The sequence below is a fragment of the Schistocerca gregaria genome, chromosome 6 (genome assembly GCF_023897955.1).
Source record: "Schistocerca gregaria isolate iqSchGreg1 chromosome 6, iqSchGreg1.2, whole genome shotgun sequence".
Taxonomy (NCBI): domain Eukaryota; kingdom Metazoa; phylum Arthropoda; class Insecta; order Orthoptera; family Acrididae; genus Schistocerca; species Schistocerca gregaria.
Window position 1 is genome coordinate 261,093,728 of NC_064925.1, and position 17,491 is coordinate 261,111,218.

General features: G+C 41.5%; 1 protein-coding gene across 50 annotated transcripts in view; it reads left to right on the forward strand.

Moving 5' to 3' along the window:
• Positions 1-17,491, forward strand: part of LOC126279005 (microtubule-actin cross-linking factor 1) — a 485,047-nt gene that overhangs the window by 279,357 nt on the left and 188,199 nt on the right. For all 50 annotated transcript variants that reach the window (XM_049979354.1, XM_049979337.1, XM_049979346.1 and 47 more), the window contains 8 exons: positions 1,850-1,959; positions 2,803-3,074; positions 5,976-9,136; positions 10,570-10,848; positions 11,606-11,965; positions 12,135-12,325; positions 12,810-13,078; positions 13,167-16,018. In XM_049979354.1, coding sequence (XP_049835311.1) covers positions 1,850-1,959; positions 2,803-3,074; positions 5,976-9,136; positions 10,570-10,848; positions 11,606-11,965; positions 12,135-12,325; positions 12,810-13,078; positions 13,167-16,018 — 7,494 coding nt within the window. The remainder of the gene's footprint in view (positions 1-1,849; positions 1,960-2,802; positions 3,075-5,975; positions 9,137-10,569; positions 10,849-11,605; positions 11,966-12,134; positions 12,326-12,809; positions 13,079-13,166; positions 16,019-17,491) is intronic.

Genomic DNA, 17,491 nt, shown 5'->3' on the forward strand with positions numbered 1-17,491 from the left:
TACAAAATTATTTAATGTATGTGAAATATACATTGCAAGCAAGCAATTTACTTGAAGTTATTCAAGCAAGGGTTTTCATATGGAGCCATACAAGACACAGTTGGTGCAATTGTGACATCCTGCTGACAACAACATGCAGTTCAAATTTGCACTAGTTTCTAGAGGGTGTGAAAGTCGAAAATTTTGTGGAAATATTTTGTTTTCTGACTGACTATATTAGAACTTTATGGTAAAATTAGTCACCATAAAATCATAATTTCTGGTTTTGAACATGCTATTATAACTGTGAACATGAATGTGAATCTACACTTCGTAAAAAATTAAAACCTTTGGAGTATTATATTTTGAAATTCAATAGATTAACACTAATGGCTCTTAATTAGAGCATACACACCAGTATATATTTCTAGAACTTCTTTGAGAGATTTATTGGCAAGTTTTTTAATGCATTTTCACAACATCGTTTATAAACATTTAGCCCCCTTTTTCCTTGATTAGGATTGTATAATTTGGCAGCACTAAACTTTAACTAAATTTTTCAACAATATTGTGGAAAGTATAGAGGAGACACTGAGTCACAGACAGGCAAAACAAAAATGCTATACGTTTTAGCATTCGGCCTAAAGGCACTTTTCTGAAGTAACACACACACCTACTTATTTTTCACTTTTACTTTCACATTCACACTAAGTGCCAGAGTCTTCTTGTAATAGTATTTGCAATAGGAAGAGGCTATTTCACTGTGTCCTTAACACAATATAACGTTAAGTTACAGCCTTGCTATTTCTTCAGCTGACCAATTTGTACACCACTCTCTCGTAGCCAGTTATCATCGACAGAGAAAGAACAGTCAATCACTTCGTGAAAAGTTTTATTTTTTAGTAACTCAGCATTACACTATGGGGGATGAACCTGTAAATCTGTATTCTTTTACCCAAGTTCTTTTATTTCTTTTTCCATAGTTTTTAATTATTGTCACAAACCCGCATTATAGCATTTACTGCATTGTTTAATATTATGTTTTCTTCTGCTTGCGGTCTTTTTTTATGGTAGCTTCACTTCTGTGCTCGAATTTCTCATTATTGAGCCCATTACTATTGCCTAAATCAACTCTGTAGCTGAAACATGAGCCATCAGTTTGCACTTCCGAGGAAGAGTCAACAGCTCACTTTTCAGCGCCCTTTCATAAATCGAATCAGCAAGATGTATTGAGTACACATAAGCATTAACAGCTGAAAACAAACCATCTTGTTTAAAAGCATTTTGATTTTTGCCTCTTTGTTGTTAGGAAATATATGAAACTTAATTCCAAACTTTTTTGTTCTCTGAAATTCTTACTATACCTTGTGATAACACAGAATCCATTATTTTAAATGAGAAATAATTCAGAACATGTTCTCAGAAGCCCTCAATACACTAATAATGGTAGCACAACTTTACATTTAATTGACAGTCATTGATAAGAACTCACACTTACTTGTAGTCACTCAAAAATGGAATGACATCACAATAAATTAATGGCAATGACGAGCTACTGAGTAGTGGCTGGGTGGGTTACCCTGTCAGTAACACAGCATACATACCCGTGATCCACACCATGTATTCTAGTATCCATGATTTCAATCTCTCTTCTTTTTAAATAGCTGTTGCCCACTGAATGAGTTAGCTATACAGAGAGTGGTTGCTTTTTCTCTTTACCTTATGAATATAGTTCCTTATTTGTCCTTGAGGCTTTTTCTTTCAACTCATCTTTTATGTCATATTCAACAAGAAAAAGAATCGAGGCATTCTTACTATAAAGTAAATTATGATTGCTAACTCATGCGCTTATTACTTCTTCATTTTTCAGGTACTGGTGTCGCAGATGGAACCAAGGGACCTCAAAACATTCCGAACAGAATTTAATATATATGAGTCTACGGAAGAATCTCAGTTTAACAGCAGACAGTATACTACAAAGTAAGAAATATGTTGTCAATATCGACATCTATATGTTGATTTTAATAATTGTGCTTGTCCATTATTGTAAGTAAAGAAAAACATTATTGAAACCAGTCTATTGAGCGTTGATGTGGTAGAAGCCATTTTTCCCCTACAGAAGTTGTTCTTATGCAGTAAAAAATTCAACAGAGACCCAAATCAAGGTTTATGACATGGCACAAAAATGTCAGTTTAACCTGAATTCGATTATGAACTACTCTAAAACACGTGGCAGTCTTGCACAAATGGAAAACTCAGTTGCTTGTGGCACATTACTTTAAGTATTTCAAATTTGCTTACTAATGACAGGGTAGCCATTGGCTTAGCGCAAAATCTCTCCTCTATTTTAGGTGACATTGAAATGAATAATCAGTTTATTTAATTTTTTTTCTGTGTTGATAGAGCTCCCCTTTTAATTCTAAGACATTTCTTTTCTTGTTTAGTGGTGGCGGTGGCTGGTCAAAATTACTCCCTCCGCCCTTCCTCCCCCTGTATGTAAACCACCCCCACCCCCCTCCAAATCTTCTTCTGAATTGGACGTCTCTGAGCCATGTAGGTTGGGCTCATGATTGCAATCATTGGCTCAGTTGGTTTATCATTTATTTTCATAAGAATTTTACATCGACAAAGGTTACTTCTCTCTCTCTCTCTCTCTCTCTCTCTCTCTCTCTCTCTCTCTCTCTCTCTCTCTCTCTGCCCCCCCCCCCCTGATTTAAAATCATGATACAGAAGCAGATACTTTTTTTCTTTTGCTGCAAGTAGACATACACCTTTAGAGACTGCTTGTTTCATTTTAAGGAAAAACATAATAAATCATTTCAGGTACCAAGAGATCAGGGATGGCAGCAAAATCACGGTGACCACACGAGGATCTCGTGATGGATCACCTGCTCCAAAGAGACAGGCAACAGAAGTAGATGGAGGTCGTCCAGGTGTGGGAGGGACCGATGGTAGTCCTAGTCAGACTGTAGGAGTTCCTAGTAGCAGAGGAAGCAGCATGCATTTCTCAGAAATTCGATCTTTACGTAGGATTCGACAGGCTGATGAGGGAACAGATGTTTCTGATCTCCTTGGAATTACTGATCCTGCCACAGGTAAGACTCCTTTTCAGAGTTCGTTTTTCATATTTCATATAAATAAATTGCATGTGTTTTGTTAATGGCTTGGCTGCTATGTGAGTAAGTACCATGCTGAAAACACAAGATCTAAGTTTTAATTCCCAGTTTGCTGTAGAAACTTTTCTATCAGAGTTTCACCTCAGTACATTGTGAATATGGAGCAGCATTAGTAAATCTGTTTAGGGGTTTTGATTCGAGTTCAAAAATCTTGTGATCCCCAAACTTGTGTGGTTGGACCAGTTATGAAGTTGATGTCAGGAAAAAATATACTACCTACAAGAAGTCCCACCCAGTCGAGCACTGGTATTTAAATCAACCTTCAGTTTGATATTGGCTTCAAGATGGAAAACCTCTGTGTTTTGCTGGATTTATGTATTACTATTTACGTCAAGAGGACAAAACTAAATTGTTTCGTAAAATATGAAGTATATAGAGACTATTATGAATACAAGGCGCACTGTAAACAGTATTTTCTTTTGCTCATCCATATGTTCTGCCACTGGATAGTAAATAACTTTGCTGTGGCCCGAAATAAGATTTAGCTGTTGTCACTTTCCTGATTACCTCCCATGATGACTCAAGCAATTTGGCATAGCAGTTAGCGTACTGGCCTCACATTTGGGAAGGTGATGGTTCATAGTCATTCAGATTTAGATTTTCCATGTTTTGTCTATATCACTTACACGCATGGGAGAAGCAAGGTTACCCAAGAGACTCATGGTTTCAGCAGTAGAGGGTAGGAGGAGTCGGGGCAGACCAAGGAGAAGGTACCTGGACTCGGTTAAGAATGATTTTGAAGTAATAGGTTTAACATCAGAAGAGGCACCAATGTTAGCACAGAATAGGGGATCATGGAGGAATTTTGTAAGGGGGCTATGCTCCAGACTGAACGCTGAAAAGCATAATCAGTCTTAAATGATGATGATGATGATGATGATGATGTCTGTATCACTAAAGGTAAATACTAGCATGGCTCCTTTGAAAAGGACAAGGTTGATTTCCTTCCCCTGTTCTCTGCCATTGAGATGATATGCTCTGTCTCTAATGAACTCATTGTCAACAAGATATTTAATTCTCCTCTTTTCTATCCTTCACTTTTCTTCATTATTATTATTATTTGAATAGTAGCAATATTCAGTGATTTAATTATGGATCACTCAATGCAGTGTTAGTTTAATGGCTGTGAGACAGTATTACAATAATTATATCAAATAATTTTGCACATGCTGTAGCATTTCAGTTCATACCTGTCAAGTTCACATTTTGTGTTTAAACTGTATTCTTGTGTGTATTTGGTGCTCAGTTGAGGAAAGGTTTTTGTAATTTTTTTAAAAATGTATGTTTGTGATTTGCCTTCTTCCCGAGAAACAAATACAATAATTAAGGCATCTTTTGAACCAGTTATCTTTCAGTTACTAATCTGCAGTAAAGATCTCGAGTCTCGGTCAATATACACTCCTGGAAATTGAAATAAGAACAACGTGAATTCATTGTCCCAGGAAGGGGAAACTTTATTGACACATTCCTGGGGTCAGATACATCACATGATCACACTGACAGAACCCCAGGCACATAGACACAGGCAACAGTGCATGCACAATGTCGGCACTAGTACAGTGTATATCCACCTTTCGCAGCAATGCAGGCTGCTATTCTCCCATGGAGACGATCGTAGAGATGCTGGATGTAGTCCTATGGAACGGCTTGCCATGCCATTTCCACCTGGCGCCTCAGTTGGACCAGATCCGGAGATCTTGCTGGCCAGGGTAGTTGACTTACACCTTGTAGAGCACGTTGGGTGGCACGGGATACATGCGGACGTGCATTGTCCTGTTGGAACAGCAAGTTCCCTTGTCGGTCTAGGAATGGTATAACGATGGGTTCGATGACGGTTTGGATGCACCGTGCACTATTCAGTGTCCCCTCGACGATCACCAGAGGTGTATGGCCAGTGTAGGAGATCGCTCCCCACACCATGATGCCGGGTGTTGGCCCTGTGTGCCTCGGTTGTATGCAGTCCTGATTGTGGCGCTCACCTGCACGGAGCGAAATGCGCATACGACCATCATTGGCACCAAGGCAGAAGCGACTCTCATCGCTGAAGATGACACGTCTCCATTCGTCCCTCCATTTACGCCTGTCGCGACACCACTGGAGGCGGGCTGCATGATGTTGGGGCGTGAGCGGAAGACGGCCTAACGGTGTGCGGGACCGTAGTCCAGCTTCATGGAGACGGTTGCGAATGGTCCTCGCCGATACCCCAGGAGCAACAGTGTCCCTAATTTGCTTATCCTGGAAGTGGCGGTGTGGTCCCCTATGGCACTGCGTAGGATCCTACGGTCTTGGCGTGCATCCGTGCGTCGCTGCAGTCCGGTCCCAGGTCGACGGGCATGTGCACCTTCCGCCGACCACTGGCGACAACATCGATGTACTGTGGAGACCTCACGCCCCACGTGTTGAGCAATTCGGCAGTACGTCCACCCGGCCTCCCGCATGCCCACTATACGCCCTCGCTCAAAGTCCGTCAACTGCACATACGGTTCACGTCCACGCTGTCGCGGCATGCTACCAGTGTTAAAGACTGCGATGGAGCTCCGTATGCCACGGCAAACTGGCTGACACTGACGGCGGCGGTGCACAAATTATGCTCAGCTAGCGCCATTCGATGGCCAACACCGCGGTTCCTAGTGTGTCCACTATGCCGTGCGTGTGATCATTGCTTGTACAGCCCTCTCGCAGTGTCCAGAGCAAGTGTGGTGGGTCTGACACACCGGTGTCAATGTGTTCTTTTTTCCATTTCCAGGAGTGTAAATTAATGGATTACAACTTTTGGTTATGTGGTTCCCTATGTATAACTAGCCACTTGTACTGTGGCAGGTCGTGTACTGACTGTGGGTGAAGCAATTGCGCTACGTGTGCTGGATGTCCGATCAGGCCAAGTGGCAGGGACTCCACTACAGGAAGCTGTAAAATGTGGTTTGGTGGAACCTGCTTTGGCCACCCGTCTCCTCGGCCCTTGTGGTGTTGGTCAACTGTCACTGCTGGAAGCTATCCAGCGAGAACTAGCAGATGCTGAGAGAGGGGTGCCATCTACGGGACCAGAGGTAAGGTACACAAGGTCTTTGGGAACAGGGGCGAGCGGGGTTGTTGCCGGGCTGCCACTGTCACTGTCAGATGCACTAGCAAATGGACTGGTGGATGATAGTGATGGCCGTGTGCTGGATCGGTGCTCTGGTGAGTGGCTGACTCTGGCCGAGGCAGTCGCTCGTGGTGTACTGGATGGTGAGGTGCGTGAGGTGGTGGACGCTGCTGCAGACGTACGCCTCACATTATCTGCTGCCTTAGATCGTAGTCTTATTGATGCCAGTGGTCGCTACCACCATGGTCTATCAGGTGAGGTATTGCGATTAAGTGAAGCACGCCGCAGGCGACTCGTCTCGCGTGCTGCTACACTTAAGGATGCTGTCGATTTGGACCTACTGGACGAACGTGGTTGCATTTGGTCACCAGCTCATCGCAAGCGTCTTACATTGACGGAGGCTGTGCAGTGTGGCACACTAGATGACAATTGGGCACGATCAGTAACAGACACACGGTCTGGAGAACTGGTGACACTTTCTCAAGCACTTCGCGATGGCATTGTATTACCAGATGGTGCTCGCTTTGTTAACACTGCTGAGGGTGCTGTGTATTCCATGGCAGAGGCAGCCGATCGTGGTCTCCTTACTTCTGTTGCTGTAAAATCCATTTTTGACATTGATGGTTTCAAGGAACCTGATGGAAAAGACTTTGTTAGTTTTAATACAGCTGTGTCAAAAGATTTCTTGAAGATAAATCGCGATAAAGTTTCTGTTGTTGTTAACAGCAAGACTGGGGAAGCAGTGTCAGTTCCTGAAGCAACAAAACGAGGACTAATCAGAGCTGAAGTTCTCGAGATGCTTAATCGACCTATTGGAATCTTTGATGGTAACAGAGAACTGAATGTGCTAGAGTCTGTTGCAAGGGGTAAAATTGACACCAAATTGGGATTGCCACTCGGCACAAAAACTGGAGAACCAGTGGCATTTAATGAAGCCGTGAAAAGTGGCCTAATCAATGCGGAAGGTGCAGCATTGTTACTCAGCATGCTTACAATCACTGTAACAACACAAACAGTTACAAAGACTGTAAAGAAATATGTCACTATAACATCGTCTGGGACAGCCACTACAGCAGAAGTGAGCTTGGCATATGGCCGATCTCCACGTATGACATTACAGGAAGCACTCATTCGTGGGCTTTATGATGAGAAAAATAGAACAGTTAGAGACCCAGAATCGGGTAGAATTCTGACACTAGAAGAGGCTGTCGATGCAGGATTGATTGCAGCTGAAAAAGTAGAAGTTTGTGTAGATGGAACATTACCAGATAAAATGGATTCACTTCGTAAACAAGAGTCAGTCCCCAAAGAAAATAGCAACTCTCCTTTTACAGATCGTGTTCCCAGAACTGTGTCAACGAAAACAACAGTGGACGAAGTAACAGTTGATAAAAGTTCAACGAAAGTGACAGTCATTGAAAAAGAAGATAGATCTTTAAGGAGAGGAGAGTTGGTTCGTGAAGATTCATCAACTTCTCCTCAGAAAGTAAAAACTTCCCCGATGGAGGTAGATGTCCATAGCACTTCTCCAAAACAAGCATACACTGATGAGAAGATTACCGTCTCTCCTAAGAAGGCTAAAATCCATCCTTCCCCAACGAGACATATTCCAACAGAAAGTGATTTAACTACGTTTTTACAGAAAGAAGCATTACAGTCATCTTTAGAGAAATTCCCTCCTTCATTGCCAGCCAGATATGGTGATACATCACCTTCGCATGTAAAGAATGGCACAGAGCAGCCTCAGCAGCTTATAAAAGACGAAATGGGACAAGACATGGTTTTGGGACTATCACAGGTTCCCCGTGATCTGTCTGTCAGTAGACGAGACCAGGCAACAGTCCCTAGCACACATACAGCAACATTAGAATTGAAACCTACAGATGAACTGCACTTGGAGCAGCATACACAGGTGTTTGAGCTCCCGCGGGATGGATGGCTACTGTCGGAAGCAATAGAGCGGCGACTGTTTGATCCTGTGACAGGGCTTTTTATTATTCCAGGTACTGATAGGCTTGCTTCCTTTGAGGAGTGTATAAAACTGCAAATAGTAAATCCAGAATCAGTCACTGTCATTGATCCCATCAACAAACGCCATCTGACTGTAACACGTGCTCTGGAAAAACACGTGCTCGATGCAACGGGCCATTATGTGTCACCAGATGGGAACAAGATTACTATGAAGGAGGCTGTTGATCATGGATTGGTTATCTTGGAAGGAGCTACCCCAGTTGTGTCTACTCAGTTGGACAGCAGTAGTGCGTCCTCACGGCGACTAATTCAAGTGACTAAAGTTAGTGGTCGCCCAGACAAAGTGGAAGTGTCAGAATCTGTAACAAGTTCCGGTCGTCCCCACACATTTAAAGAGGTGTGTGCAGATGTTCATGATATAGAACCTCTACAGGTCGCACCTGGTATTGTGTATGATCCATCATCAGCACTAGTGATTTTCACACAGACTGGGAAGACTGATAACCTTCTTGCCGCAGTAAAGGAGAGCAAGATTGAACCAAGAATGGTCAAAGTTAAGGATCCGTACACTGGAAAATCCCTCAATATCAATGAAGCTCTGAGAAAGGGCTTCATCGATAAGGACACAGGTGAATATAGAGATAAGGCTGGACGCCGAATTCCGCTTTCTGAGGCATCCAAATTTGGTGTAGTGGCAGTGATGGGAGAACCCCTCTCTGTTGCTCCTACTGCTGAGCAGTTGACTGTTTCAGCTGAAGTGATTCCAGCAGATGGTGTCGTGAGGACCAGGACAGCAGTTGTATCGACTTCCATTGTGGTGAGAGACCCTACAACAGGAGCTGAGCTGACTGCCGAGGAGGCCGTGCAGCGTGGCTTGCTATCGCCAGAGCAGGCTGAACAACTCGCAACCGATGCTGGCCGTTTGAAGGTATGCTGTCCGTCAACAAAAGTATAATAAATTAATATTTTGTTGCTATTTTTATATTAAGCAGCTGTAAACCATAGATTTCAAAACATACACTAGTACAATTAATGCATTGTTTTAGAAACAAAGTTAAGACTTCATTAGAAAAAACATTTACTAATTAATTATGAGACAGAATTTCTGGGCAGTACTTAATATTAGGCGTACTATTAGGCGTTTAAATGTTTAGTACTGTTGACAGCCACATATAAAAATAAAAATTATGCTACAGTTTTAGCTTTCAGAAGTATTAGTTCCTTTCTCAGGGAGAAGAGTTGGGCAGGTAAAAAAGGTAGGTCGAGTCACTCAGATCCCAGGACGTGTAGCTACTACAGTTGGGTCCCTGTCATCTTAGGGTTTGAGTGACCTATCCATCTTTCCTTCTCGAGTAAGGAACTGATAGTTCTGAAAGCTAAATTGTGTTATTTTACTGACAGTAGTCCACATTTTGCCTCCTGAAGATAATTGGTGGAAACTCCAGGTTGGAATAACAATAATATAGACTGCTACTCATCGTAAAGATGACACACTGTTACATGTTGTCTTTTGACCAAAGCCCTCTTTAGAAAAGGAAAAGCACACACATTAACCCACACAAGCAAGCACACATCAGTCGCACAAGACTGCCATCTCCGGCTTGGTCCAAGTTACTTGAGATGGTGGTCATGTGTGCATGATGTTTTCTTGCTTGTGTGAATGAATGAATATCTCTCTCTCTCTCTCTCTCTCTCTCTCTCTCTCTCTCTCTCTCTCTCTCTCTCTCTCTCTCTCTCTCTCTCTGTGTGTGTGTGTGTGTGTGTGTGTGTGTGTGTGTGTGTGTGTGTGTGTGTGGTTTCTTGAAGAAGGCTTTGACCGAAACCTAAATGTGTAGCAGTCTTTTTGTTGTGCCTCTCTGCAACTCGGCATATCATCTTTACAGTGAGTAGCAGTAGCAATATTGCTAACTAGTATAGAGGCATTGACAGTGTAGTCATCATCAGCCCTACTACTCCTGCTGCTGCTGCTGCTGCTACTACTACTACTACTACTACTGCTACTGCTACTACTACTACTACTACTACTACTACTGCTACTACTACTACTTCACTTCCACTTCTACTGTTACTGCTACTCCTTCCCCTCAGCCCCTTCCAAAGAAAATGATGCTTACTATTACTAATTTTGTATCTGTTCTCAAAATCTAACTATGTAATGGTTGTATACGGTATTGTTGTTAAGTCTGTAAGGTTAGCAGTGACCAGAGAAAAAGTACTAGGGAGGCCAGTGATCAAGAAAATTTTGAAAGGTACTAATTTTTGCGTATTACATTACTTGCTGCTGTATGTTTACAGTAATTGCAGTTAAGCAGTTTCCAAAAACTGATACTAATTGCCACACTTTCCTTTGCAATATTGCAGATTCTGGGCTCAACAAGCATTTCATTGGACGAAGACGACGACGATCGACCCTCGGAAGGAGAACGAACACGTGGCCGTGTCACTACAGAACCCAAATACCGAGTAGCAATTGGGCGTGCCCGTTCTTTCTCTTGCTCACCAGATCGGGAAGCTAGGCCTGTTGTTTTGCAAAAGATGCGCAAGAAAGTACTACGGCCCCGTGAGGCTGCTGCAGCTGGCATTATTGACCGGGAGACAGCCGATGTGCTTGATCGCCCAGAAACTTATGTTGGTGAACAGGTATGTTTACATGAATTTAGTCAGTCCTGCAGCAGAGACTGTATTTACTGTGAATGCATATGGAAAGAATTATAAAATTTGAGTTATGTAAAATTTATTTCCATTATGATGAATCATATTTGTAGGTTTAAAATGCTGCCCAGTGAAAGTGATTGCAGTGAGCAGCACATTTTGTAAAGATTTATTAGTTTGTTAAATAAAATGTTTGATTTAAAGCAGCCACTTCTTGTGTACAATACTTTACATTCACTATGCATGTGTAAATGAGTGTAAACTGTTCTTTTTGTTCTACATCGGGGGGGGGGGGGGGGGGGGGGGGAGTGTGTACAGAATTGATAGTACCATGGGCCACAAACTTCTCACTGTCATTACAAGGCTCACAGGGAAAAATGCTCGCATCATTTGTTTCACAAATATTCATTTCATTTAACAAATATCATTACAAAAATGTATTTTTATAGAAACATTATGCACACAATTTAATTTGGAAGAGGGATCTCAATTGATTCAACAATTGCTCTGATGTCTTGGTCAATTTTTGTCAATTTACAAGAATGAGGAAGCCCACAGGCTGCAAGCTGTGCATCCCTATTCTGCAGAAAAGTATCCCTTTTAGCTTTTCACACCTCCTCTTCCTAGTTTTGTAGATATTTTTTGAAATTCAGTAAGAAAATAATCATTGTACTGTACCATTATGATACTTTTGTTTTCTGCTGGAAGTGGTTATTACATTAATTATTTTTTTCACTTTATGCAGGGAGAGTCTCTGTCATTATCTGAAGCTGTGGTGCTAGGACGTGTGAATGGAGATCATGGTGCAGTGGTGGACCCACAACGTGGAGATGTTTTGACAGTGCGTGAGGCACTTCACAGAGGAGTTTTAGACCCATCGAGCCCAGGGGGCCGCATACTCGTGCCAGTTGCTCGCAGCCTCTCATTACCTGAACTTGTGCATCAGGGTCTGGTTGATCCTAGGACAAACAAGGTTGTTCATCCAGAAACTGGAGCATACCTAACTTTGAAAGAAGCTATGTTGTGTGAAATAGTTGACCAGTTCTCTCCCATTGTTGTTCCACACACAAATAAGAAGATCACCCTTGAGGAGGCAGTTGCTGAGGTGTGTATAAAACATAATGTAGTTTTAATAACATAGTAGTTTATTATCTTCAGTGAAGAGTCTCGTGAAGATTGATCAGAAATAGCTATTAAATGTAAAGAAAAGATCTAATTGGTTGCTCATGTGACCAATACTTAATAACATTGCTGATGGTATTTTTTCCCCTCAGGGAGTCATTGATGATGAAAAGTGTCTAGTACAGACATTTGATGGCCCAGTTAGTATTGTGACAGCTTCACAGGATGCGAAGCTTTTCCCGAGTCGAAAAGGTAAAGCACCTCCACCAGGTGCCCAGCCACTTCCACCAGCAGGAATGACATTCCCTGTGGCTCTGAGGCGTGGACTTGTTGATGTTCAGAGGTATTCAGATCACATTCCTTTTATTTGTCTGAAAAGAAATTGTTTCAGTTGGCAAAGTGTATTATTTGTTCTCTGCCAAATTTATTTGAGCAAAAGTTTAGTTGAAAGGAAATAAATATGTTGGACTGATGCAAATGATTATTGTGTGGCAAATAGAAATATGCAACAGTGAAGACTTGCTGTAGTGCTTTTATGAGTAGATCAGTGTAAATTTTGCAAAATTTTTAGTCTGGAAGTAGAAAGATCACACACTTCATGCATGTTTCTGTTGAGCTCTTGTAGTGTGATGACCTAGAAATCTAGTTACTTCCTCTTTTTTTTCTCCATGTACAGACGTGCTTAAAGGAGAACCAACTTGTGAAGTTAAGAAGGTAGCACCTAAGTTTCTTATGATTCCTTTGCTGTTGTACTTTGATATTGTTTTGCCTTAAATCGTGCACGATTATGAGGAAAAAGGTTGATATGCATTTATTTTTATTTGTAGGAAGGAAATTCGTCACCCTGTAACAGGTGATAGACAACCTCTGGAACAGGCCATTAGTTCAGATTTCATTATGGCTCTTCCATACCCTGCTTCACCATTAAGTGTGGATGTGGGGGTGGCCCTCGAAAGGGGCCTAATTGATGCAGAGCGAGGTACCATGAAGCACCCACAGACTGGTGAGCAAGTCCCAATTACAGAGGCTGTTGAGAATGGTCTACTCATTGTTAAACCCGGTCAGCATGCACTGACATTTGAACCTTCAGCAACAGGTTATTTAACTGCTTTTCAATTGTGTTCTCAGATTTTAATTTTCATGTTTCTGTTTCATTACAATGATTTTTCTTTTCCCCTTTCCAGGTAGTTTAACTGCAGTTACAGAAACTGTAACTTCCTATCATACAATAACAACAAAGACAATTGAACTCCTCCAGGGGTATACACTACTTAGTCCATCAGAAGTAAAGAACTCCTTGACAGGTGAAGTTATGACACTAGAGGAAGCAAAACGCCGTGGCATAGTTCGTGATGAGTCCGAGGTGAAACAGCAATTCACAACACGTGAAATTAAGGTATCTTTTGGAGATGCCATCGCACGTGGACTCATTGATCTAAGTGCTGGCACATACACAGATCCAGAGTCAGGGCGTGTAATGCCCATAGCTGATGCAATTCGTGATGGATTGATTGAAGCTGTGCCTGACAGTGTCGATGGTGGTGATAAAAGAACTAAAAAGCTTAATGTATTGGAAGCTACAGAGAAACTGTATGATGAAGCTGCAGAATGTTTCAGAGATCCAGATTCACCAAAAAAAGCATACTCATTTGAGGAAGCTGTGAATGCTGGTCTTATTGACAAGGATTCAGTTGTGTATGATGTGGTTCGTTCAAAACCTGTCACTGTAAAGGAAGCTCTAAGAGAAGGATTGTTAGACCCAAAGACGGGTCAGTTTGTAAAAGAACCAGAAACGGGCACAAAGATTTCAGTGAAGCAAGCAGCCAAAATGGGACTTCTGGCAGTACTTGGTGCTCCTGTTTTAGCAGGAATGGCAGTGGTAGGAGCTGTCAAAGAGAAACTCGAGAAAACAACAGGTGATGAAAATGCAAGGGGCGCTGTTATGTCAGACGTGAAGAGTAATCGCATGAAAGTACAAGGAGGAGGGATCACCCCTGGGGAAAGCACAGTACAGTCTGGTGAACAACAAAAAAGTCCTGTGAAATCTGAGAAGGGAAAGATATCATTGATTGGTGGTGATAAGCAATCTCCATCTGCAGCAAAATTAACAGAGGAAGGGACAGAAGCACCTTCAGTTTCACCATTGGACAAGCAGAAACAACTAGACACACCAACCCATCCGGAAAAACTAATATCACCAACTAGAGGTGTATTAACAGAGAGAAACAAACAGCCACCAGAAATTAAAATTGAAAGTAAAACAAAGTTGCCTGTGGTTTCCATCAGTAAAGCAGTGGCAGATGGCCTCATAGATCCCAGCAAGTGTGTAGTGAATATTCTGGTGCCTAATGACAGTAGGTTATACACAGTGCATGAAGCACTATTGAATAATGTCATATCACAGGATAGTAAAATTGAAGTGTTAAGCAAGACTCATGTTAATCTTGTAGATGAAAAGAAGCAATATAAGGTGACTGTTGTTCGCTATTTGACTCCTGAGAAACTACTAAATGTTGGTGCTTACAATGTGGCACTGGAGTCTTTTGTAAGCCCTGCTACAGGAGAAGTAATTAGATTTGATGATCTGGTTTATCAGTGTGATGTGCTCAGTCCAGATCTAGTCCTTGTCAGAGATTTATTGAGCAAGAAGCCAAATGCATATGTCACACTCCGTGAGGCACTCGAGGTTCCCGTCATTGACCGTCATACGGGTCACATGGTGGATCCTGGGACAGGAAGAAAAGTACCATTTTCTGAAGTTGTCAAATTAGGGTGGATTATTGAGAAGCCACACACATCTGAATCTCTTTCAAAGAAAATGAAACCAACTATAACACTTCAGGAAGCTGTGCAAGATGGACATTATGATCCCCAGACAGGTGACATAGAGGATCCAAAAACAGGGCAAAAATTTAGCTTTGTTGATGCTATAAAAATGGGAGTTTTGGATCCGGAGTCTGTGAATATTCGCAATCCAGAAACTGATGATATAATACCATTATCAGAAGCGATTGAAGTTGGCATTGTTGATCTTAATAGGGGAGTCATAGTAAACGTAGATACAAGAACCGAAATAGAATTCAAAGTGGCATTCCTTAAAGGGTATGTTATAGCAGGTCACAGAAAACCAATTTCTCTAGAAGCTGTGATTCGTAAAGGTTATTACAATCCCTCTACTGGCTTAATAAAAGAACCTCTTACAAACCAGAATATAGATGTTGAAGAAGCTGTGAAACGTGGAATGGTTGATGCTTTCATTACAGAGTGCAAGGACACTAGAGCTGACAGTTTAATCTCACTGGACGATGCTTTAACAACGAAGCTTCTGAATCCCAAGGTGGGTAAAATGCGTGACACGTTTACAGGCAAATTACTGACTTTAGATGAAGCTCTAAATAAAGGTCTGATTGTAACAAACCAAATCACGCTGTCACTGATTGACGCTATTTCTGAAGAGTACTATTCACCTCGCACTGGACTCATAGAAGATCCTGCTATTGGGGAAGATGTAACACTACAAGATGCAATAGACAGTGGTCTGATTGATGTGTCATCAGTAAGAGTGAAGGACAGTGTGTCGGATCGACTTGTGCCAGTAAGAGATGCAATGGTGATAGGACTGCTAGATGCTCGGCGTGGGATGCTGACACGGCCTGCTCCAGGTGTAACTCTGGATGTTGCACTTAGCAAAGGTCTACTATTGAGCACAAGAAGGCCGTGGTCCCTTCCTGAAGCTCTGGCACAAGGCTGTTATGAACCACAATCTGGTCTCCTGTTATTAGATGGTGAACGTATAACTCTGGAAGAGGCATTGCGACGTGGGGATATAAGCAGTGATACTCTGGCTGTTAAGGACCCACGCTCAGGGGACATCATCAGTCTACGAGAAGCAGTTTGTGCTGGTATCATAGATCCTAAAGCTGGCACAGCAACAGATCCAACCAGTGGAGCTGAAATGCATTTCTATGATGCTCTGGAGCGAGGGCTGATCATTCCCGCAAAGAGAAAATTTTCATTGCCAGAGGCCGTGTTCAAGGTAACTACCTTCCCTGTCTCTCTGTTTCAAACCTGTATCTTTTAGATATCTTGTACTATTTTTCACTTTGAGATTAGGTTATCTGTCAACGGAAACGTTATAGAATCCCATTATTGTTGAGTTTTCATTTGATATGGTCACATGACATGTTGGCCTATGATACAATGCATACAGATAAATTATTAGTTGAATCTACTAAGCTTATATTTTTACAATTATTGATAGTTGTAAAAATCAATAAAAACAGTTTTGATCATGTTTTCAAATTTGTTTTCATTAGCAACTGGTTTCAGCCTACTTCAGACCATCTTCAGGCTTTTCTCCGCCATTACGGCTTCTGATGGCGGCAGATGGAGAAGTGAGAATGTCACTGAGGTTATCCTCACTTCCACAGGTCTCACTCTGTCTGCTGTCACCAGCAGTCATAACGGTGGGGAAAGGCCTGAAGATGGTTTGAGGAAAGGACTGAAACCAGTTGCTAACTAATAAAAATCTGAAAATGCGATCGAGATTGTTTTATTAATTTTTAGCATTTTATTCTGATTGCTGCTTTGCTCCATTTACAAAATGCTTTCAAAAATTTTAAACGGACAATCATGGCAAGTTGGTGCTTCAGCAGTGTGATTTGTACCACTATTTGTACCACCATTGAATATTCGCCTTGTCATCTTTGCCACCCCTGGTCATCATGATTTTAAAGTAGTCTGGGCAGCGACTCAGTTTACTGAGCAGGTTTGAATGTCTATGGTAACACTGCTGCATATCTTCTCTTTCAAGCAATATTTGTGACCTGCTCATCTCTCATACTGTTTCTAATAAACTCGTAATTATCAAATCTTAAATCAGAATTACACAGAATATTTGCTAACTCAATAAGAATAGTCGTATATTAAAAGTTCCAAACCTACCAAACATAATAATCACAAGATGTATTAATTTATGTTTGTCCAATAATTTGAGATTTGACTGTTGTGTTGTTCTTGTTGGAAGTGACAAAATTTCCCTGAGTTGTAGAGTTATCTAACAGAATGTGGAAAAGTTACTATTATTGGAAAGAATACAGCCAGACATGGTTTAGCATTAAGAAAAATCTATATGTAATTAAGTGAAGTAACAGGTGTAAACCTATTTGTGTGTTAGTGGTGGTAGTCATGGTGCTGTTGCTCCTGCTGCCATGCAGGATCTCAAAAATGTTCACAGATTATTCCAAATTTTATGCAGTTTATTCAAATATGTAAATCTCATGCTTATGTAGTGTAGCCGGATTGTGTTCACACTTATGGTAATGACATTCTTGATTATATTGGAGGTTTGTTATTCGTGTGTATATTTAACTTCAGTCACCTGCTACCAACAAGGCATGATGTGAGCTTTGCTGAAGATTGAGCACGATCACTGCATATGATTACTGAAAGTGAGAATGTAATGAATGACAGAATAGTAATTTTGATTTTGTCGTAATTTGAGATGGGA